Source organism: Ranitomeya imitator, chromosome 2 (assembly GCF_032444005.1).
Source record: "Ranitomeya imitator isolate aRanImi1 chromosome 2, aRanImi1.pri, whole genome shotgun sequence".
NCBI classification, from domain to species: Eukaryota; Metazoa; Chordata; class Amphibia; order Anura; family Dendrobatidae; genus Ranitomeya; species Ranitomeya imitator.
Genome location: NC_091283.1, coordinates 170813242 through 170829671, shown reverse-complemented (window position 1 = coordinate 170829671; position 16430 = coordinate 170813242). Strand labels below are relative to the sequence as shown.

At 48.7% G+C, this 16430-nt stretch overlaps 1 protein-coding gene across 1 annotated transcript in view; it reads right to left on the bottom strand.

The window, feature by feature from the left end:
- Positions 1-13517: 13517 nt before the first annotated feature.
- Positions 13518-16430, bottom strand: part of ARRDC1 (arrestin domain containing 1) — a 34280-nt gene continuing 31367 nt past the window's right edge. Inside the window, exon 8 of the mRNA XM_069747963.1 lies at positions 13518-16168. Coding sequence (XP_069604064.1) covers positions 16110-16168 — 59 coding nt within the window. The 3' untranslated portion in view covers positions 13518-16109. The remainder of the gene's footprint in view (positions 16169-16430) is intronic.

Below are 16430 nucleotides of genomic sequence, written 5' to 3'. Positions count from 1 at the left end.
AAATACAATTACCAGTAGGTCTAATTACCGTTTTCCAGTTCACCACCTGACAGCACCATTGGAGGAATACCAAAGGATGGTAAACTAGGGTGGGACTACTGCATGTAATACTTTTCTACCAAAAGCTAACTGATCTGATGAGACATCTAATTTATAGTGTCTAGCAAAGGTAGAAAGACTGGTCCAAGTCGCCGCCCTACAAATTTGTTCTACTGAAGCTCCCCCCTTCTCTGCCCATGATGTAGAGATAGCGCGAGTTGAGTGGGCTCTAAGAATATCCAGGGGATCTTTCCTTTGGTCTGTATACGCTAGGTTTATCATGGTTTGGATCCACCTAGCAATGGTTGATTTTGCTGCCTTACAACCTCTATATGGACCACCGTACTGTATGAACAAGTTAGTGTCCCGTCTCCAACCTTCCGTTGCCCGCAGGTATTTTAGAACAGTCTCCCTAACGTCAAGGTTATGGTAGACCCCTTCCTTTGTGTTTCTAGGGTGTTGGCAGAATGAGGGAAGGATTATCTCCTGATTTATATTTGTTAAGAACACTACCTTGGGGAGGAAGGCTGGATTAAGTCTTAGGGTATGTGCACAGGTCAGGATTTCTTGCAGAAATTTCCTGAAGAAAACCGGAAATTTTCTGCAAGAAATACACATTTTTTTTGCGTTTTTTTTTAGCATTTTGCAAGCGAAATTAGCTTGCAGAATGCTAAAGTTTTCCAAGCGATCTGTAGCATCGCTTGGAAAACTGACTGACAGTGTGACCAACTTTTTACTATAGATGCTGCCTATGCAGCATCAATAGTAAAAGAATGTTTAAAAATAATTAAAAAAAAAAAAAAAAATGGTTATACTCACCTGCAGACAGCCGATCTCAGCGGTGTCCGTTCCTATAGATGGTGTGTGTGTGCAGGACCTTCGATGACGCCACGGTCACGTGAGCGGTCACGCGACCAATCACAAGTTGGCGACGTCATCGCAGGTCCTTCACACACACCATCTATAGGAACGGAAGCGGCAGCATGCACCGCTGAGAGGCGGGAAGACTCCGGGGCCATCAGAAGTAAGTATATCACTATTTTTTAATTTTAATTCTTTTTTTTTTTTACCAATTATATGGTGCCCAGTCCGTGGAGGAGAGTCTCCTCTCCTCCACCCTGGGTACCAACCGCACATAATCTGCTTACTTCCCGCATGGTGTGCACAGCCCCATGCGGAAAGTAAGCAGATCAATGCGTTCTTAAGTGTGCGGAATCCCGCAATTCCGCAAATTTAATGAACATGTTGCTTTTTTTCCGCAATGCGATTTTTTCACGGAAAAAAATGCAACATTTGCACAAGAAATGCGGAATACACTGTAAATAATAGGAGGCATATGTAAACGTTTTTTTAGCGTTTTTACCACTTTTTATAGCGAAAAAACGCAAAAAATACTGAACGTGTGCACATGGCCTTAAGACTATTCTGTCGTCAAAGATCTGAAGATATGGATCCTGAGTGGATAGAGCCTGCATCTCCCCCAATCTTTTAGCTGATGTGATGGCAATCAGGAAGGCTGTTTTAAAGGAGAGATTGGCTATGCCCATATCTTCTGATAACAAGTACGGGGTTTTACACAGGGCATTAAGGACCAAGTTTAGGTCCCAAGGAGGAGTTGATTTTCTTTCAAGTGGTCTCATTCTCTGTGTGGCCCTGGGAAATCTTGCTATCCAAGGATGGGAGGCTAGTGACATATCAAAAAAGACACTAAACGCTGCAATCTGTACTTTTAAAGTACTAGGCCGGAGGCCCTTCTCAAAACCGAGTTGCAGGAAGTCGAGGATTCTGGGAATGTCGGGTTTTGAAGTATCCACACGAACCTCTCCTAGGAAGGAACAATAACGCTTCCAGATTTTGTTATAGATCGCTGAGGTCACCGGCTTTCTGCTTGCCTAGAGTGTGGTAATGACATCCTCTGACAGGCCTCTGGATCTTAGGGTTCGCCGTTCAGGATCCAAGCAGATAGGTGTAGAGAGTCTGGGTCTTTGTGGAACACCAGCCACTGAAGTAGGTGGTCTTGCCTGTTCGGTAGTAAGATTGGTTTCTCTGTTGACATTCTGGATAGTAGAGAGAACCAGCTCCTTTATGGCCAAAAAGGAAGCACCAGGATTACGGTTGCTCTCTCGTCCTGCATCTTCCTGAGTGTCTTCGGTATCAGAGGAAGAGGCGTGAAATGCGTACAGACCTTCTCCCCAATACTGAGACAAGGCATCTACTCCTGTGGCTCCATCTAGAGGACTGAGAGAGAAAAATGCTCTGGTCTTTGCATTTGACCTGGTGGCAAAAAGATCCACCTGAGATGTTCCCCACTGCTGGCACAGACTGCTGAATATTTCTGGGTTTACTTCCCATTCTCCGGGATGTACAGGCGTTCTGCTCAAGAAGTCTGCTACCTGAATTTTGGCGCCTTCCAGGTGAACTGCCGAGATGAATTTGACAGATTTCTCCACCCATCTGAAGATCTGGTCTGCTAGGTGTTGCAGCGGTGGATGTTTTGGACCTCCTTTGGTGTCTTAGAAATGCCACTGCTGTCACACTGTCGGACAGTATTCTTACATGTCTGTCTCTGACCTGTGACATGTAGGTGTATAGCACCTTCCAGATCGCATACAGCTCCCTAAATTTTGACGATCTTGCGGCAGTCTGAGGACTCCATTCTCCCTGGTAGTATGTCCTTTCTATATGTTCGCCCCATCCGAATTGACTGGTGTCTGTGGTAACAGTGATACAGGGATCGAGGATCCATGGAACTCCCACTTTTAGGTTCTTCAGTGTGGTCCACCAGGTTAGGGATGTCAAAGAGCCCTGTCTCCTGTTCCAAGATTTCAAAATCTTTCTGTAACCTCGCGAATGGAATTGGCTCCATTTCACACAGGGTTTACATGCCGTCATTAAGCCCAGAATCCTCATTGCCTCTCTTATGGAGGGGGTACTCCTTCTGAATTGGTGTATGTGCCTGATCAAAGCCTTCTGTCTGTCTTCTGGTAAGAAAGATGTTCTAGCGTTGGCATCTAATATGACCCCCAAAAATTTCATTCTGGAATTTGGGACCAGACATGATTTTTTGTCCAATTCACAATCCACCCCAGGTCCTGTAGAATGGAGAGTGTGAAGCTGCAGTCTATTTTGAGAAGTTTCTCTGATCTCGCCATTATCCGAATGTTGTCCAGATATGGCACTATGGCAGTATTGAGGTTCCTTAGATAGGCTACTAGCTCTGACATTAGTTTGGTAAATATTCTGGGTGCTGAAGCAAGACCGAAGGGGAGACATCTGAACTACATGTGATACATTACTCCTTTGTTCATCAAGGCGAATCTCAGAAACTTTTGGTAGGAAGCGTGTATTGGGACATGGTAGTACGCATTGCTTAGATCTAAGGTGCACATCACCATGTCTTTGTCTATGAGAGGCATTGTGGACCTTATAGATTCCATCCTGAATCTTTTGTACCTGACCCACCTGTTCAAGGGTTTTAAATTTATGATCGTTCGGGAGTCTCCCAAAGGTTTTTTATTGAGAACAAGTGAGAATAATGGCCCTTGCCTCTTTCCGAGACGGGTACCGGGATCAGGGCCGCCATCAGGGCATTACAGCCGTGACTGGCGTAAGGGGCCCGGTGAGCAGAGGGGGCCCGCATCGGGCCCCCTCTTACCTGCTCACCAGGCCCCTACCGGCAGCCGCAGGCTGAACCGGGCCCTTAGCGGCGGCCGGCGCTGCAGCTGTACGCTATTGACATGCGGGCCCGCGCCCGCACGTCAATAGTTAACAGCCGCCAGCCGCAGCGTGCAGGTCGCCGGCGTCTGACGTCATTGTCAGTCGCCGGCGAGTGCACAGTGCAGCTGCGTGGAGAGAGGAGCACGGCAGGTAAGTAGAACTTTTTTTTTTTTCTATTGAGAGCGGAGGGGGGGGGGGGTGTTTGGGCAGAAGGCTGGACACAGAGGGGGCAGAAGGCCGCTGGACACAGAGGGGGCAGAAGGCAGCTGGACACAGAGGGGGCAGAAGGCAGCTGGACACAGAGGGGGCAGAAGGCCGCTGGACACAGAGGGGGCAGAAGGCCGCTGGACACAGGGGGGCAGAAGGCAGCTGGACACAGAGGGGGCAGAAGGCAGCTGGACACAGAGGGGGCAGAAGGCCGCTGGACACAGAGGGGGCAGAAGGCAGCTGGACACAGAGGGGGCAGAAGGCAGCTGGACACAGAGGGGGCAGAAGGCAGCTGGACACAGAGGGGGCAGAAGGCAGCTGGACACAGAGGGGGCAGAAGGCAGCTGGACACAGAGGGGGCAGAAGGCAGCTGGACACAGAGGGGGCAGAAGGCAGCTGGACACAGAGGGGCAGAAGGCCGCTGGACACAGAGGGGGCAGAAGGCCGCTGGACACAGAGGGGGCAGAAGGCCGCTGGACACAGGGGGGCAGAAGGCCGCTGGACACAGGGGGGCAGAAGGCCGCTGGACACAGGGGGGCAGAAGGCCGCTGGACACAGAGGGGGCAGAAGGCCGCTGGACACGGGGGCAGAAGGCAGCTGGACACAGGGGGGCAGAAGGCAGCTGGACACAGAGGGGGCAGAAGGCAGCTGGACACGGGGGCAGAAGGCAGCTGGACACAGGGGAGCAGTAAAGCTGGACACAGGGGGGCAGAAGGCAGCTGGACACAGAGGGGGCAGAAGGCAGCTGGACACAGGGGGCAGAAGGCAGCTGGACACAGAGGGGGCAGAAGGCAGCTGGACACAGGGGGGCAGAAGGCAGCTGGACACAGAGGGGGCAGAAGGCAGCTGGACACAGGGGGGCAGAAGGCAGCTGGACACAGGGGGGCAGAAGGCAGCTGGACACAGGGGGGCAGAAGGCAGCTGGACACGGGGGCAGAAGGCAGCTGGACACAGAGGGGGCAGAAGGCAGCTGGACACAGGGGGGCAGTAAAGCTGGACACAGAGGGGGCAGAAGGCAGCTGGACACAGGGGGGCAGAAGGCAGCTGGACACAGAGGGGGCAGAAGGCAGCTGGACACGGGGGCAGAAGGCAGCTGGACACGGGGGCAGAAGGCAGCTGGACACAGGGGGGCAGTAAAGCTGGACACAGGGGGGCAGAAGGCAGCTGGACACAGAGGGGGCAGAAGGCAGCTGGACACAGGGGGGCAGAAGGCAGCTGGACACAGGGGGGCAGAAGGCAGCTGGACACAGGGGGCAGAAGGCAGCTGGACACAGGGGGGCAGAAGGCAGCTGGACACAGATGGGGCAGAAGGCAGCTGGACACAGAGGGGGCAGAAGGCAGCTGGACACGGGGGCAGAAGGCAGCTGGACACGGGGGCAGAAGGCAGCTGGACACAGAGGGGGCAGAAGGCAGCTGGACACAGGGGGGCAGTAAAGCTGGACACAGGGGGGCAGAAGGCAGCTGGACACAGAGGGGGCAGAAGGCAGCTGGACACGGGGGCAGAAGGCAGCTGGACACAGGGGGGCAGAAGGCAGCTGGACACGGGGGCAGAAGGCAGCTGGACACAGAGGGGGCAGAAGGCAGCTGGACACAGAGCGGGCAGAAGGCAGCTGGACACAGAGGGGGCAGAAGGCAGCTGGACACAGAGGGGGCAGAAGGCAGCTGGACACAGAGGGGGCAGAAGGCAGCTGGACACAGAGGGGGCAGAAGGCCGCTGGACACGGGGGCAGTAAAGCTGGACACGGGGGGGGGGGGGCAGAAGGCCGCTGGACACAGAAGGGCAGTAAAGCTGGACACGGGGGGCAGAAGGCTGGACACGGGGGGCAGAAGGCTGGACACAGGGGGGCAGTAAAGCTGGACACAGGGGGGGCAGAAGGCTGGACACAGAGGGGGCAGTAAAGCTGGACACAGGGGGCAGTAAAGCTGGACACAGAGGGGGCAGTAAATCTGGACACAGAGGGGGCAGTAAATCTGGACACAGAGGGGGCAGTAAATCTGGACACAGAGGGGGCAGTAAATCTGGACACAGAGGGGGCAGTAAATCTGGACACGGAGGGGGCAGTAAATCTGGACACGGAGGGGGCAGTAAATCTGGACACGGAGGGGGCAGTAAATCTGGACACGGAGGGGGCAGTAAATCTGGACACGGAGGGGGCAGTAAATCTGGACACGGAGGGGGCAGTAAATCTGGACACAGAGGGGGCAGTAAATCTGGACACGGAGGGGGCAGTAAATCTGGACACGGGGGGGCAGAAAGCTGGACACGGGGGGGCAGAAAGCTGGACACGGGGGGGGCAGAAAGCTGGACACGGGGGGGGGCAGAAAGCTGGACACGGGGGGGGGCAGAAAGCTGGACAGGGGGGGGCGGGGCAGAAAGCTGGACACGGGGGGGGGGCAGAAAGCTGGACACATGGGGGGCAGAAAGCTGGACACATGGGGGGCAGAAAGCTGGACACGGGGCAGAGTGCTGGACAGAGATGGGGCAGAGTGCTGGACAGAGATGGGGCAGAGTGCTGGACAGAGATGGGGCAGAGTGCTGGACAGAGATGGGGCAGAGTGCTGGACAGAGATGGGGCAGAGTGCTGGACAGAGATGGGGCAGAGTGCTGGACAGAGATGGGGCAGAGTGCTGGACAGAGATGGGGCAGAGTGCTGGGCAGAGTGCTGGACAGAGATGGGGCAGAGTGCTGGACAGAGATGGGGCAGAGTGCTGGACAGAGATGGTGCAGGATTGGAAACAGATGGGGCAGGATGGATACGATGGAGATCATATGGGGTAGAATGGATACTCATGAGGGCAGGATGAGAGAACATATGGCTGGAGCCTGAAATGAGACACACGGTGGCCAGGATGGCGAATATTACCATAGGGGCTAATTAAGGGATATTATTATTGCAGTGATGTATTTATTTTATTTTTTGAGTATACTGTTTTAAATGGGGGGGGGCGGTCCTGTTACTGTGTAGAGTGATACTATGTTGCCTTCTTCATGTGGTGTAATGTAGAAGTTGGGAAAATTAAGTAATGTGTTCTACAAGCGGAACTCGAGATAACTGTTTTATTTCCTGCAGAGACGAGTCCTGGCTGGATAAAGTGATGGCGGTCTGTGCTGGATGAAAGATGAAGGACTTCACCTAGAGACGTCACTGGTGAGTCAGTGTTACCTATACACTTACACTATACACTGTATACTATATACAGAGGTCCTGTGTACAATGTCACCAGTGATCACTGTATTATCTATACATTATATACAGAGCTCCTGTGTGTAATGTCACCAGTGATCACTGTATTACCTGTACACAGACACTGCTTACTAATTACAGATCTCCTGTGCATAATGGCACTGATGGTGATAGTATTGTGGGTTTTTTTTGTATTACTGATCAGTATTGTAGTATTCAGTCATTGTTGGTAATATGTGGTCTGGTCATGATGTGGAGGTAATATGTGGTCTGGTCATGGTGTAGCGGTATTTGTTCCTTGTATTTTATATTATTCGATCACTGTGGTGGTAATATGTCATCTGGTCATAGTGTTGTGGTATTTGTTCCTTGTATGTAGTATTATAGGTCATTTTAAAAATTGAAAAATAAATAAAAATATACCTAAATTGTATTGCATATTTTAACAAATATTTAGTAGGTTACAGTAGAGTAGGGCCCGGCCAAAAGTGTCTACCTTGTTGTGGTGGCGGCTTAAAAAATCTTTTGGCCAAAACAAAAGCTGCCGGCTATATGTGTGATCTGGTGATGGGAACTGTCAATGTGTGATAGGTGAGAAGTGGAGATTTTCCAAGAGAGAGTGGTGGGACTGTGGACAGTTCGTGGGGTGGAGCCTGGAGGCGGGGCTGGGGTGGAGCCTGGGCGGAGTTTCAAGGGGGCCCCGAAAATTTTGCCAGTATGGGGCCCCGAAATTTCTAGTGGCAGCCCTGACCGGGATGATTGCCTCTAACTCTAACAACTCCTGGATGTTTGTCCTTATGGAGGAGTCTAAGAGCGGACAGGGTCTGGTTACTACAAATCTTTCTGGGGGACGGTTGGAGAACTGTAGTTTGTACCCCTGAGCAATTACCTGCAGAATCCAAGGATTTTGGGATATTTTCTGCCAACCCCCTAGAAATTTCTGTAACTGACCTCCCACCTTGATGTAGTTTATTTGGCTTTCCTGCACCTGTACTTGGGAAGATGGAGTCTCTACACTTTCCACCCTTGGGATAAGACCACCTCCCCGATTTCCCTTTCCCTTTGTAGTCTGTCTTCTGACCAGGTCATGATCTACAAAAGGGCTGGAATTTTTTTGTGTTCTCCTCAGGGAACCCCTTCTTTTTATCTGAGGCTTTTTCTAAAATGTCATCTAGAATAGGCCCAAATACTTTATTCCCTGAGAATGGGATTCCGCAGTTTATTTTTTGATTGGATATCCCCTGACCAAGTCTTTAGCCAGATAGCCCTTCTGGCCACGTTGGAAAAAGACTCGCTTCTGGCGGCGAAGCGTACAGATTCTGCTGAAGCATCCGCCATAAAGCCTGTTGCGAACCTCCTGACGAATCATTGTTCTCATACTGGTTAATAACTCAGTCTGTTCATCACCCACAATCTTAGATGTGCACGACTTGCATAGTGGCTTCCGCCAATTTTCCGGGAATTTAACAGCACATATCGGGCATTTATTTTTCCTGGATTTTTTCCTTTCAGCTGCGGGGATGGGAGGCTCTGCCTAGAATACATAGCGATACCAGCAGTAGATAGGGAAGTAGGAGGTGGGGTGAGCATTGTGGTATGGCTTAGATCAGCCCACTCACGTGCCCCTGTAGCTGGTCAGTCCCCTCAGGTCTGGCTGTCTCTTCCATAGCGAAGATAGTTTAGCCGAGTGCTCCTTGTCAGGATGGCCGGCAGCATAAAGACCCCCCTGTGACATTTATATAGGTTTTACCTGGTTGATCCTGCCCTCCTTGCTGCGTTCCTGCGGATGACCGTGCTCTTCAAAGCCTCTCCTGAGGCCGGTGCTGCTGCTGGCGTCCCGCGCTCGCCGCGGCCGGAAATGACGCGGCCGCTTGATGGAAGCGGTCTCTGGAGAAGGATGCGGCCGCATTCACCCCCCAGCAGCCAGACACCTGGACTGAGAGCCCTCTGTACGGAGGAATCGGACCCTGACCCCAGGAGCAGCGCTACACTGGGGAGGCCGAGGGACCCCCCATTGCAGGTATCAGCCGCAGATATTGTGCAGCAGGGAAGGGAAAGGCTGGGCCTCCCGATCCCCACCATCTGCACAGCACCGTCGGAGGAAAAGCTTGCCGTTCCTATCCACAGTAGGACAGGAAAAACACTGGTGGGTGGAGTGGGGAGGGTCCTTTTAACCGCTTGTTGTTCCTGTCCCACTGAGGGCATGGAGGACGTCCTCCAATGGTGCCGTCAGGTGGTGAACTGGAAAACAAGTTATATTATACTCACTTGGGTGGAGCGGTCCGGCGCCTCTTCATCCTCTTCCTTGCTGGCAGGCGTACTTTATCTGCCCTGTTGAGAGCAGCGTAAAAGTACTTCAGTGCGCAGGGCTTCTTGGACGTTTCCCGGCGCCTGCGCACTGCAGTACTTTGCTCTGCCCTCAACAGAGCAGCTAAAGTACACCTGTGCAGGAGCCATGACAGAAGCAAGGAAGAGGACGTCATCGCATGAAGATGGGAGGCGCCGGATCCGGACCACGACGCCGACCGGACAGCCCCCCCAGGAGAGTATAATATAACTTGCTTTTCTTATCCTTCAGGTTACATCGGGGGCTTATCTACAGCATTACAGAATGCTGTAGATAAGCCCCTGATGGCGGTGGCTGCAGCTTATATACGAAAAAGTAGGTGACAGGGTTTTTTGAGTTCTAACATGGCCATGAAGCACGTTTTGGATTGCTACATGTGAGTAAGATCAGAACCACAGACAGTGCATAAATGCAGTGCCAAAACCACCGTCCGTACATCAATACAGTGCCAAAACCACTGTCAGTACATGAATGCAGCTCCAGAACCACCTTCTGTACTTGAATAAATCACCAATCTTAGTACAGCAATCAATTGCAATGTCAGGTCAGCCCTATATACACTGCTTAAAAAAATAAAGGGAACACTAAAATACTACGTTAGATGTCACTGAATGAAATATTCTAGTTGCATATCTTTATTCACTGCATAGTGGAATGTGTTGAGAACAATAAAAACGATCAATGTAAATAAAAATGTATATCCTGTGGAGGTCTGAATTTGATGCTCAAAATCAAAGTGAAAAAAATTACAGGCTTAATTTAACTTCAGTGCAAATGCCTCAAGACAAGGAAATGATGCTCAGTAGTTTGTGGCCTCCACCTGCCTCTATGACCTCCCTACAACACCTGGTCATGCTCCTGATAAGGCGGTGGATGGTCTGAGGGATCTCCTCCCAGACCTGGATTAAAGAATCGGTCCAACTCCTGGACAGACCATGTGATGCAACGTAGCGTTGGTGGATGGAACGAGACATGATGTCCTCCATTGGATTCAGGACTGGGAAACAGGCAGGCCAGTCCATAGCATGAATGCCTTCATCATGCAGAACTGCTGACACTTCAGCCACATGAAGCCTAGCATTGTCCTGTGTCAGAAATAACCCCGGGCCCAGTGCACCTGCATATGGTCTCACACTGGGTCTGAGAATATCATTCTGGTACTTAATGGCAGCCAGGGCTGTGCGGCCCTCCAAAGAAATGACTCACCCCACCATTTCTGCAGCAGAATGTTCTCAACGGCGTCACGTCTGTCAGTGTGAACCTGCTCTCATCCCTGAAGAGCACAGGGTGCCAATGTTGAATCTGCCAATCGTGGTTTTCTCTAGCAAATGCTAATCGCCCTTCACAGTGTTGGGCTGTAAGCCCAACACCCACTTGTGGACTTTGGGCCCTCATACTACCATTACGGAGTCAGTTTCTGACAGTTTGAGCAGATAACTGGATGTTAGTGGCCTGCTGGAGGTCATTTTGCAGGGCTCTGGCATGTTCCTCCTTGCACAAAGGTCCTGCTGCTGGGTTGTTTCCCTCACGGCCCCCTCCACGTCTCCTGGTATCTGCTCCATGCTCTGGACACTGGTGACAGGCACAGCTACCCGTCTTGCCACAGCTCGCATTGATGTGCCATTCTGGATGACCTGCACTATCAGAGCAATTTTTGTGGGTTGTTGACACAGCCTCATACTACTGTACGTCTAGGGGTGATAGCAATGACAAAATGCAAAAGTGACCAAAGCAACAGAAAATAAACCTAAAAACATGAGAACAGAGAAATGGTCTGTGGTCGCCCCCCACAGAACCACTCCTTTATAGGGGTTGTCTTGCCAATTACTTATCCCTTCTTACCTGCACAGCAGCAGAATAAATTGATTGACAATCTGTATTGCTTCATAACTGGACAGGTTGTTTTCACAGAAGTGTGATTTTCTTGGACTTCTATTGTGTTAAGTATTCCCATTATTTTTTTGAGCAGTGTACAATTGTATCACATGAACCTACAACTCCCAATATGTATTTAACAATGGTAACGAAATATTGGTAGTTGTTAAGTCATCATCAGACTGTGGAGCATCCAGGAAGCAAGCACTGATGAAATGCAGGCAGTATCACAAATATACACCCAGGTATCTCGTAGGCGACATCTTCTCTGATTGAAGTTGCTATTGCACACTGACTAACCTGCGCAGAAGATTGATAAAGGCTCTGCCCATAGGACGGATGAGTTTCACATAACCACGAGAGTGGACTGCGCATGTGTGGGATCACAGCGCCACAACTGAATGTCACAGGGCAGTGTGACGTGCATGGGAGGAGAGTGCCAATATAATGGAGAGGAGGCAGGGACTTGTTCCAGGCACTGCACGCCCCGGAGCCTGGAAGAAATCATTGACAGAAAACAACATTTCTCAAGATCTACACCGCAGCTACGAGGCATACCAGTATCACTGGTTTAACCAATTATCTGTATGTCCATAATAACTCAAAACCATATTGGAATTTCAGCCATACGTATGAGAGAGTAAACGAGTGGTTACTGGAGCTTAATACTAGCAGTGTTTATGGCTACTAGTATGATTCCCATCAATAACTCTCCTAGGCAAAGGATTGAATATGGGAGATAGATGCACAATTTTCAGATAATTAAACTTGCCATTAAAACATTATAAGAATGAAAGTCTTGTCCTGGCACTAAATCGCCAAAATGAGTTGCTGGTGATGGCGTCCCAGGGGTTCAGGTTTTTTTGCCTAGGAGAGTCATTGAGGGGAATTATACTAGTAGCCATAAACACTGAGGCTATGCGCCCATGTTGCAGAATTAAAGCAGAATTTTCTGCTTCAAATCTGCACACCCTTGGCAGGAAAAACGCATGTGGATTTATACGCGTATTTGACGCGTTTTGCATGCATTTTTCTAATGCATGTCTATGGGTGCGGAATTGCCATGATTCTGCAAAAATAATGAACATGCGTTTACCGCGATGCTTTTCCACCGCGGAAAAAAAACGCAGCATGGGCTCATCAATTGCGGAATGCATTAGAAATTAATGGGATGATATTTGTAAGAGTTTCCACAGCGGAAAATCGCAAAAACGCAACGTGGGCACATAGCCTAAAGGTACCATCACACTAAACGATATCGCTAGCGATCCGTGACGTTGCAGCGTCCTGGCTAGCGATATCGTTCAGTTTGACACACAGCAGCGATCAGAATCCTGCTGTGATGTCGTTGGTCGCTGCAGAGAGTCCAGCACTTTATTTCGTCGCTGGACTTCCTGCTGACATCGCTGAATCGGCGTGTGTGACGCCGATTCAGCGATGTCTTCGCTGGTAACCAGGGTAAACATCGGGTTACTAAGCGCAGGGCCGCGCTTAGTAACCCGATGTTTACCCTGGTAACCAGCGTAAAAGTAAAAAAAAACAAAAAAAACACAAACACTACATACTTACCTTCCGCTGTCTGTCCCTCGGCGCTCTGCTTCTCTGCCCTGTGTAAGCACAGCGGCCGGAAAGCAGAGCGGTGACGTCACCGCTCTGCTTTCCGGCCGCTGTGCTTACACAGGGCAGAGAAGCAGAGCGCCGAGGGACAGACAGCGGAAGGTAAGTATGTAGTGTTTGTGTTTTTTTTACTTTTACGATGGTAACCATGGTAAACATCGGGTTACTAAGCGCGGCCCAGCGCTTAGTAACCCGATGTTTACCCTGGTTACCTGCATCGTTGGTCGCTGGAGAGCTGTCTGTGTGACAGCTCTCCAGCGACCAAACAGCGACGCTGCAGCGATCCGGATCGTTGTCTGGATCGCTGCAGCGTCGTTTAGTGTGAAGGTACCTTTAGTGTTAAGCTGCAATTACCACTCGTTTACTCTCTCTCATGTGTGGCTGAAATTCCAATATGGTCCAGTGCTATTTTGTTATCCTTTAATATGGGCTGCTAAAAACACTCTAAATTGTTTACGAATAGACTTATTTTAGACTTATGTTATCAGACCCATCCACCTTTAAATAAAGAAATCCACAACTTGGAGAGATTCATTTCGGTCATTATTTATTTCCAAAAATAATTAAAAATAAAAAAAGAAGAAATGTGCAAAACTAAGATTTACAGGATAATCGAAGATGAGAACTATGACTGGATTAACATTTGTGCCAACGAATCGTCAACGGATTTCCACTTGGTGATTTCTTCCAATGCGTCCAGAATCCGGATGCCGCCATATTTTATTATTTTAATTAGAAGTAAAATTTTAACATCCAATTCCAAGGCAATGGGTCGGAAGGTGCTTTTGCGAATTATAAAGTGCATTTGCTTTCCTGAGTGCTACTAATTTTTGGGGAGTTTTTTTTTTTTTTTAGATATCTAACACCAAACCCAGACAGTAGCCATTGTGTTTTGCAGGACAAAACAACACATCATCATGCCAATCGTTCATACATTCATAAATGTGAACTATGGTGTTGTCCCCGAGACCTTGGTTAAAGGGGTTTGGCCATCTTTGGGGACATTTTATTGTATTTAATGTAAATGCATGTAATTGGGGCTAAAAATCATATTGGCAATTGGGTTCCATTAAAATGTTTCACACCTTTTTGATTTTACAGGCTCTTTTGTTAACTGGAACATTTAACGAAGGTGGTCTGTAGTCACCAATCAGCTGAAAGAGAGCTCAGAAAAAGATGGATAAAAAGAGTTATAATCTGTCAGAATGAGCTCAGTGACAGATTCTCAGTTGACTCCTTCTGTAGCCAGCAGATGGATAGTGCATCATTTGTAAGGAAACCCAATTGAAATATGATTTTCAGCTGCGAATGCATGCTTTTAATTAAAAAAAAAAAAGTCCCCTTTAAAAGGGAATTTGAACCTAATTGATCTCCTGATTTGTCACATACGCAGGTCACAAGTTTGCAATGGTCGGGGGCCCATAAGAGCTATGAAAGGACCATGCATGCTCTGTTGACCCAAGTGGATGGAAATCTTCTAGCAGAGGTGAGTGACTTCACAGTTGGGGGGTCCCACCTTGATTATATATGTGCTGTAACGTGAACTGTGCTTAGGCTGGAAATAATCCTAACTTTGGGGTCAAAATAAAGAAAAACAATCTCACTTTAGAATTTAAAAGTAATAGAACGTGAATTTAAAAAAACAACACATTGATTGAGAGCTTCTTAAAAGGGATTTGTCCAGGACTGGAGACCGCGCCACCCCTGACCATGGGTTGTGCATGATATTACAGCTCCCCTCCACTCACTACAGGGGAGCCACGAGTTGCAATACCGGACACAACCCAGTGTCTGTCGTAATCTAGACAACCCCTTTAATAGATGTCACCATGATTACGAACCAATCACATTAAAATATTAAAATGAACAGATTACGCATCACTGGGGCTTTAAAGAAGATCGAAAATAAAGCGACTTTTACAGGCAGACCATTGGCTGCAATATCCGGACCTGCCAGGGGTCTCCGCCTTACCTGAACTCGGATCAGGAGACCCACGGTCAGTCCGGACATCACGATCCTTACTCGGATGCTGGAAATGTGAAACCAGCCTACAAGAGGCATTGTGTGGTATCTTGTGAAACAAGGAAACAGTCAGTACGATGCTATTAAGGATCCACCCAGTACCAATGATTTTATCTACCATTTTCAGCCCATAATGGATGAGTTGTGCGTTTGTGGCTCCTTAATAGTCACACATGAATATCCAGTGTAAGTAATATTTTGACAGTATAAATCAGTATTATGTGCCATTATTAGAATACAAATACAGTCATAATCGGATCTGTCAACAGCAGGTAGCCTGCTTGTTCACGGTTTCCAGAAACATTATCTCAATGGAAGTACGGTAATTGGGAAATTGTTCAATACATTATATAAGAGACGATCGGTGCCATTTATGACTTTTGGGATGGTTTCAATCAACCTCCAACAATATGGTCCTAACCTTAAAAAGGGGTAATGGATGTGGACACAGCAGCCATATCGGAGACTACAAATCCCAGCAAGGTGCTGACAGGGAGCGTTCCAACTCCATTCTCCATTTCTACAGCAGGCACATCAATGTATCAATGCACGGCTACAATTTACACAAAGGATGTCTCCATGCGATATAAACCGGATGGATTTTAATGGAAAGCAACCATAAAATAGATCAACATTGGAGAAAGAAAAACCATCACAACATTCACACAAAACAGCAAAGAAACAAGAAAATATCCACTCGCTCCATACTTACTAGCAATCTAACACTCACATATATATATTTATGTATACAGGGTTTAAAGCAATGGTCTGCCACCCGTGGCTCTCCCCAGCATGCTGGGAGTTGTAGTTTCACAGCAGTTGGGGTCCCACAGGTTCCAGAGCACAGAGATAGTTATTAAATAAGGCATCACAGGTGCTTAGAAATTGATAAGTTAAGGTCTTTCACGAACGGCCAGCAGGCCCCGGGAGCGCAGTCTCCTTTAATACAAAGTCCGGCTGCGGAGGTGGTTGGTGGGTGGAGGGGTTAAGTTTACTGATAAAATAACAGAATAAAATCCTCCTCCCTCTAAAAGTAGTCCAGGGAGCGGCCCACTAAGTGTCGGAGTGTCCTTTATTCGAGGAAGTCGCAGGTAGTCGCTCAATTTCCGTTACTAACTGAGGCTTCATTGCAGCTCTGCTCGTATGACGGCGGCGCGTCTGTGGGAAGGAAAAAAAAGCTTCAGTTAGTGCCACGTGACCCAATAGAGCGGCAAATGTACCGTAAACATACAAAGTTTATCCAAAGTGATCGAAAATCTCTCACAAGAATCAATAACTGCAGGCAAAAAAAATAAAATGCATGTTCAGTATTGGCATCTCTGTAAGGCCAATCTGTCATAATAGGACATTAATTAAACTAGGATAAACTCTAAAGAAAATGTAAATGCCAGAAATTGTTTTTTTCCAGCCACTAAAATTG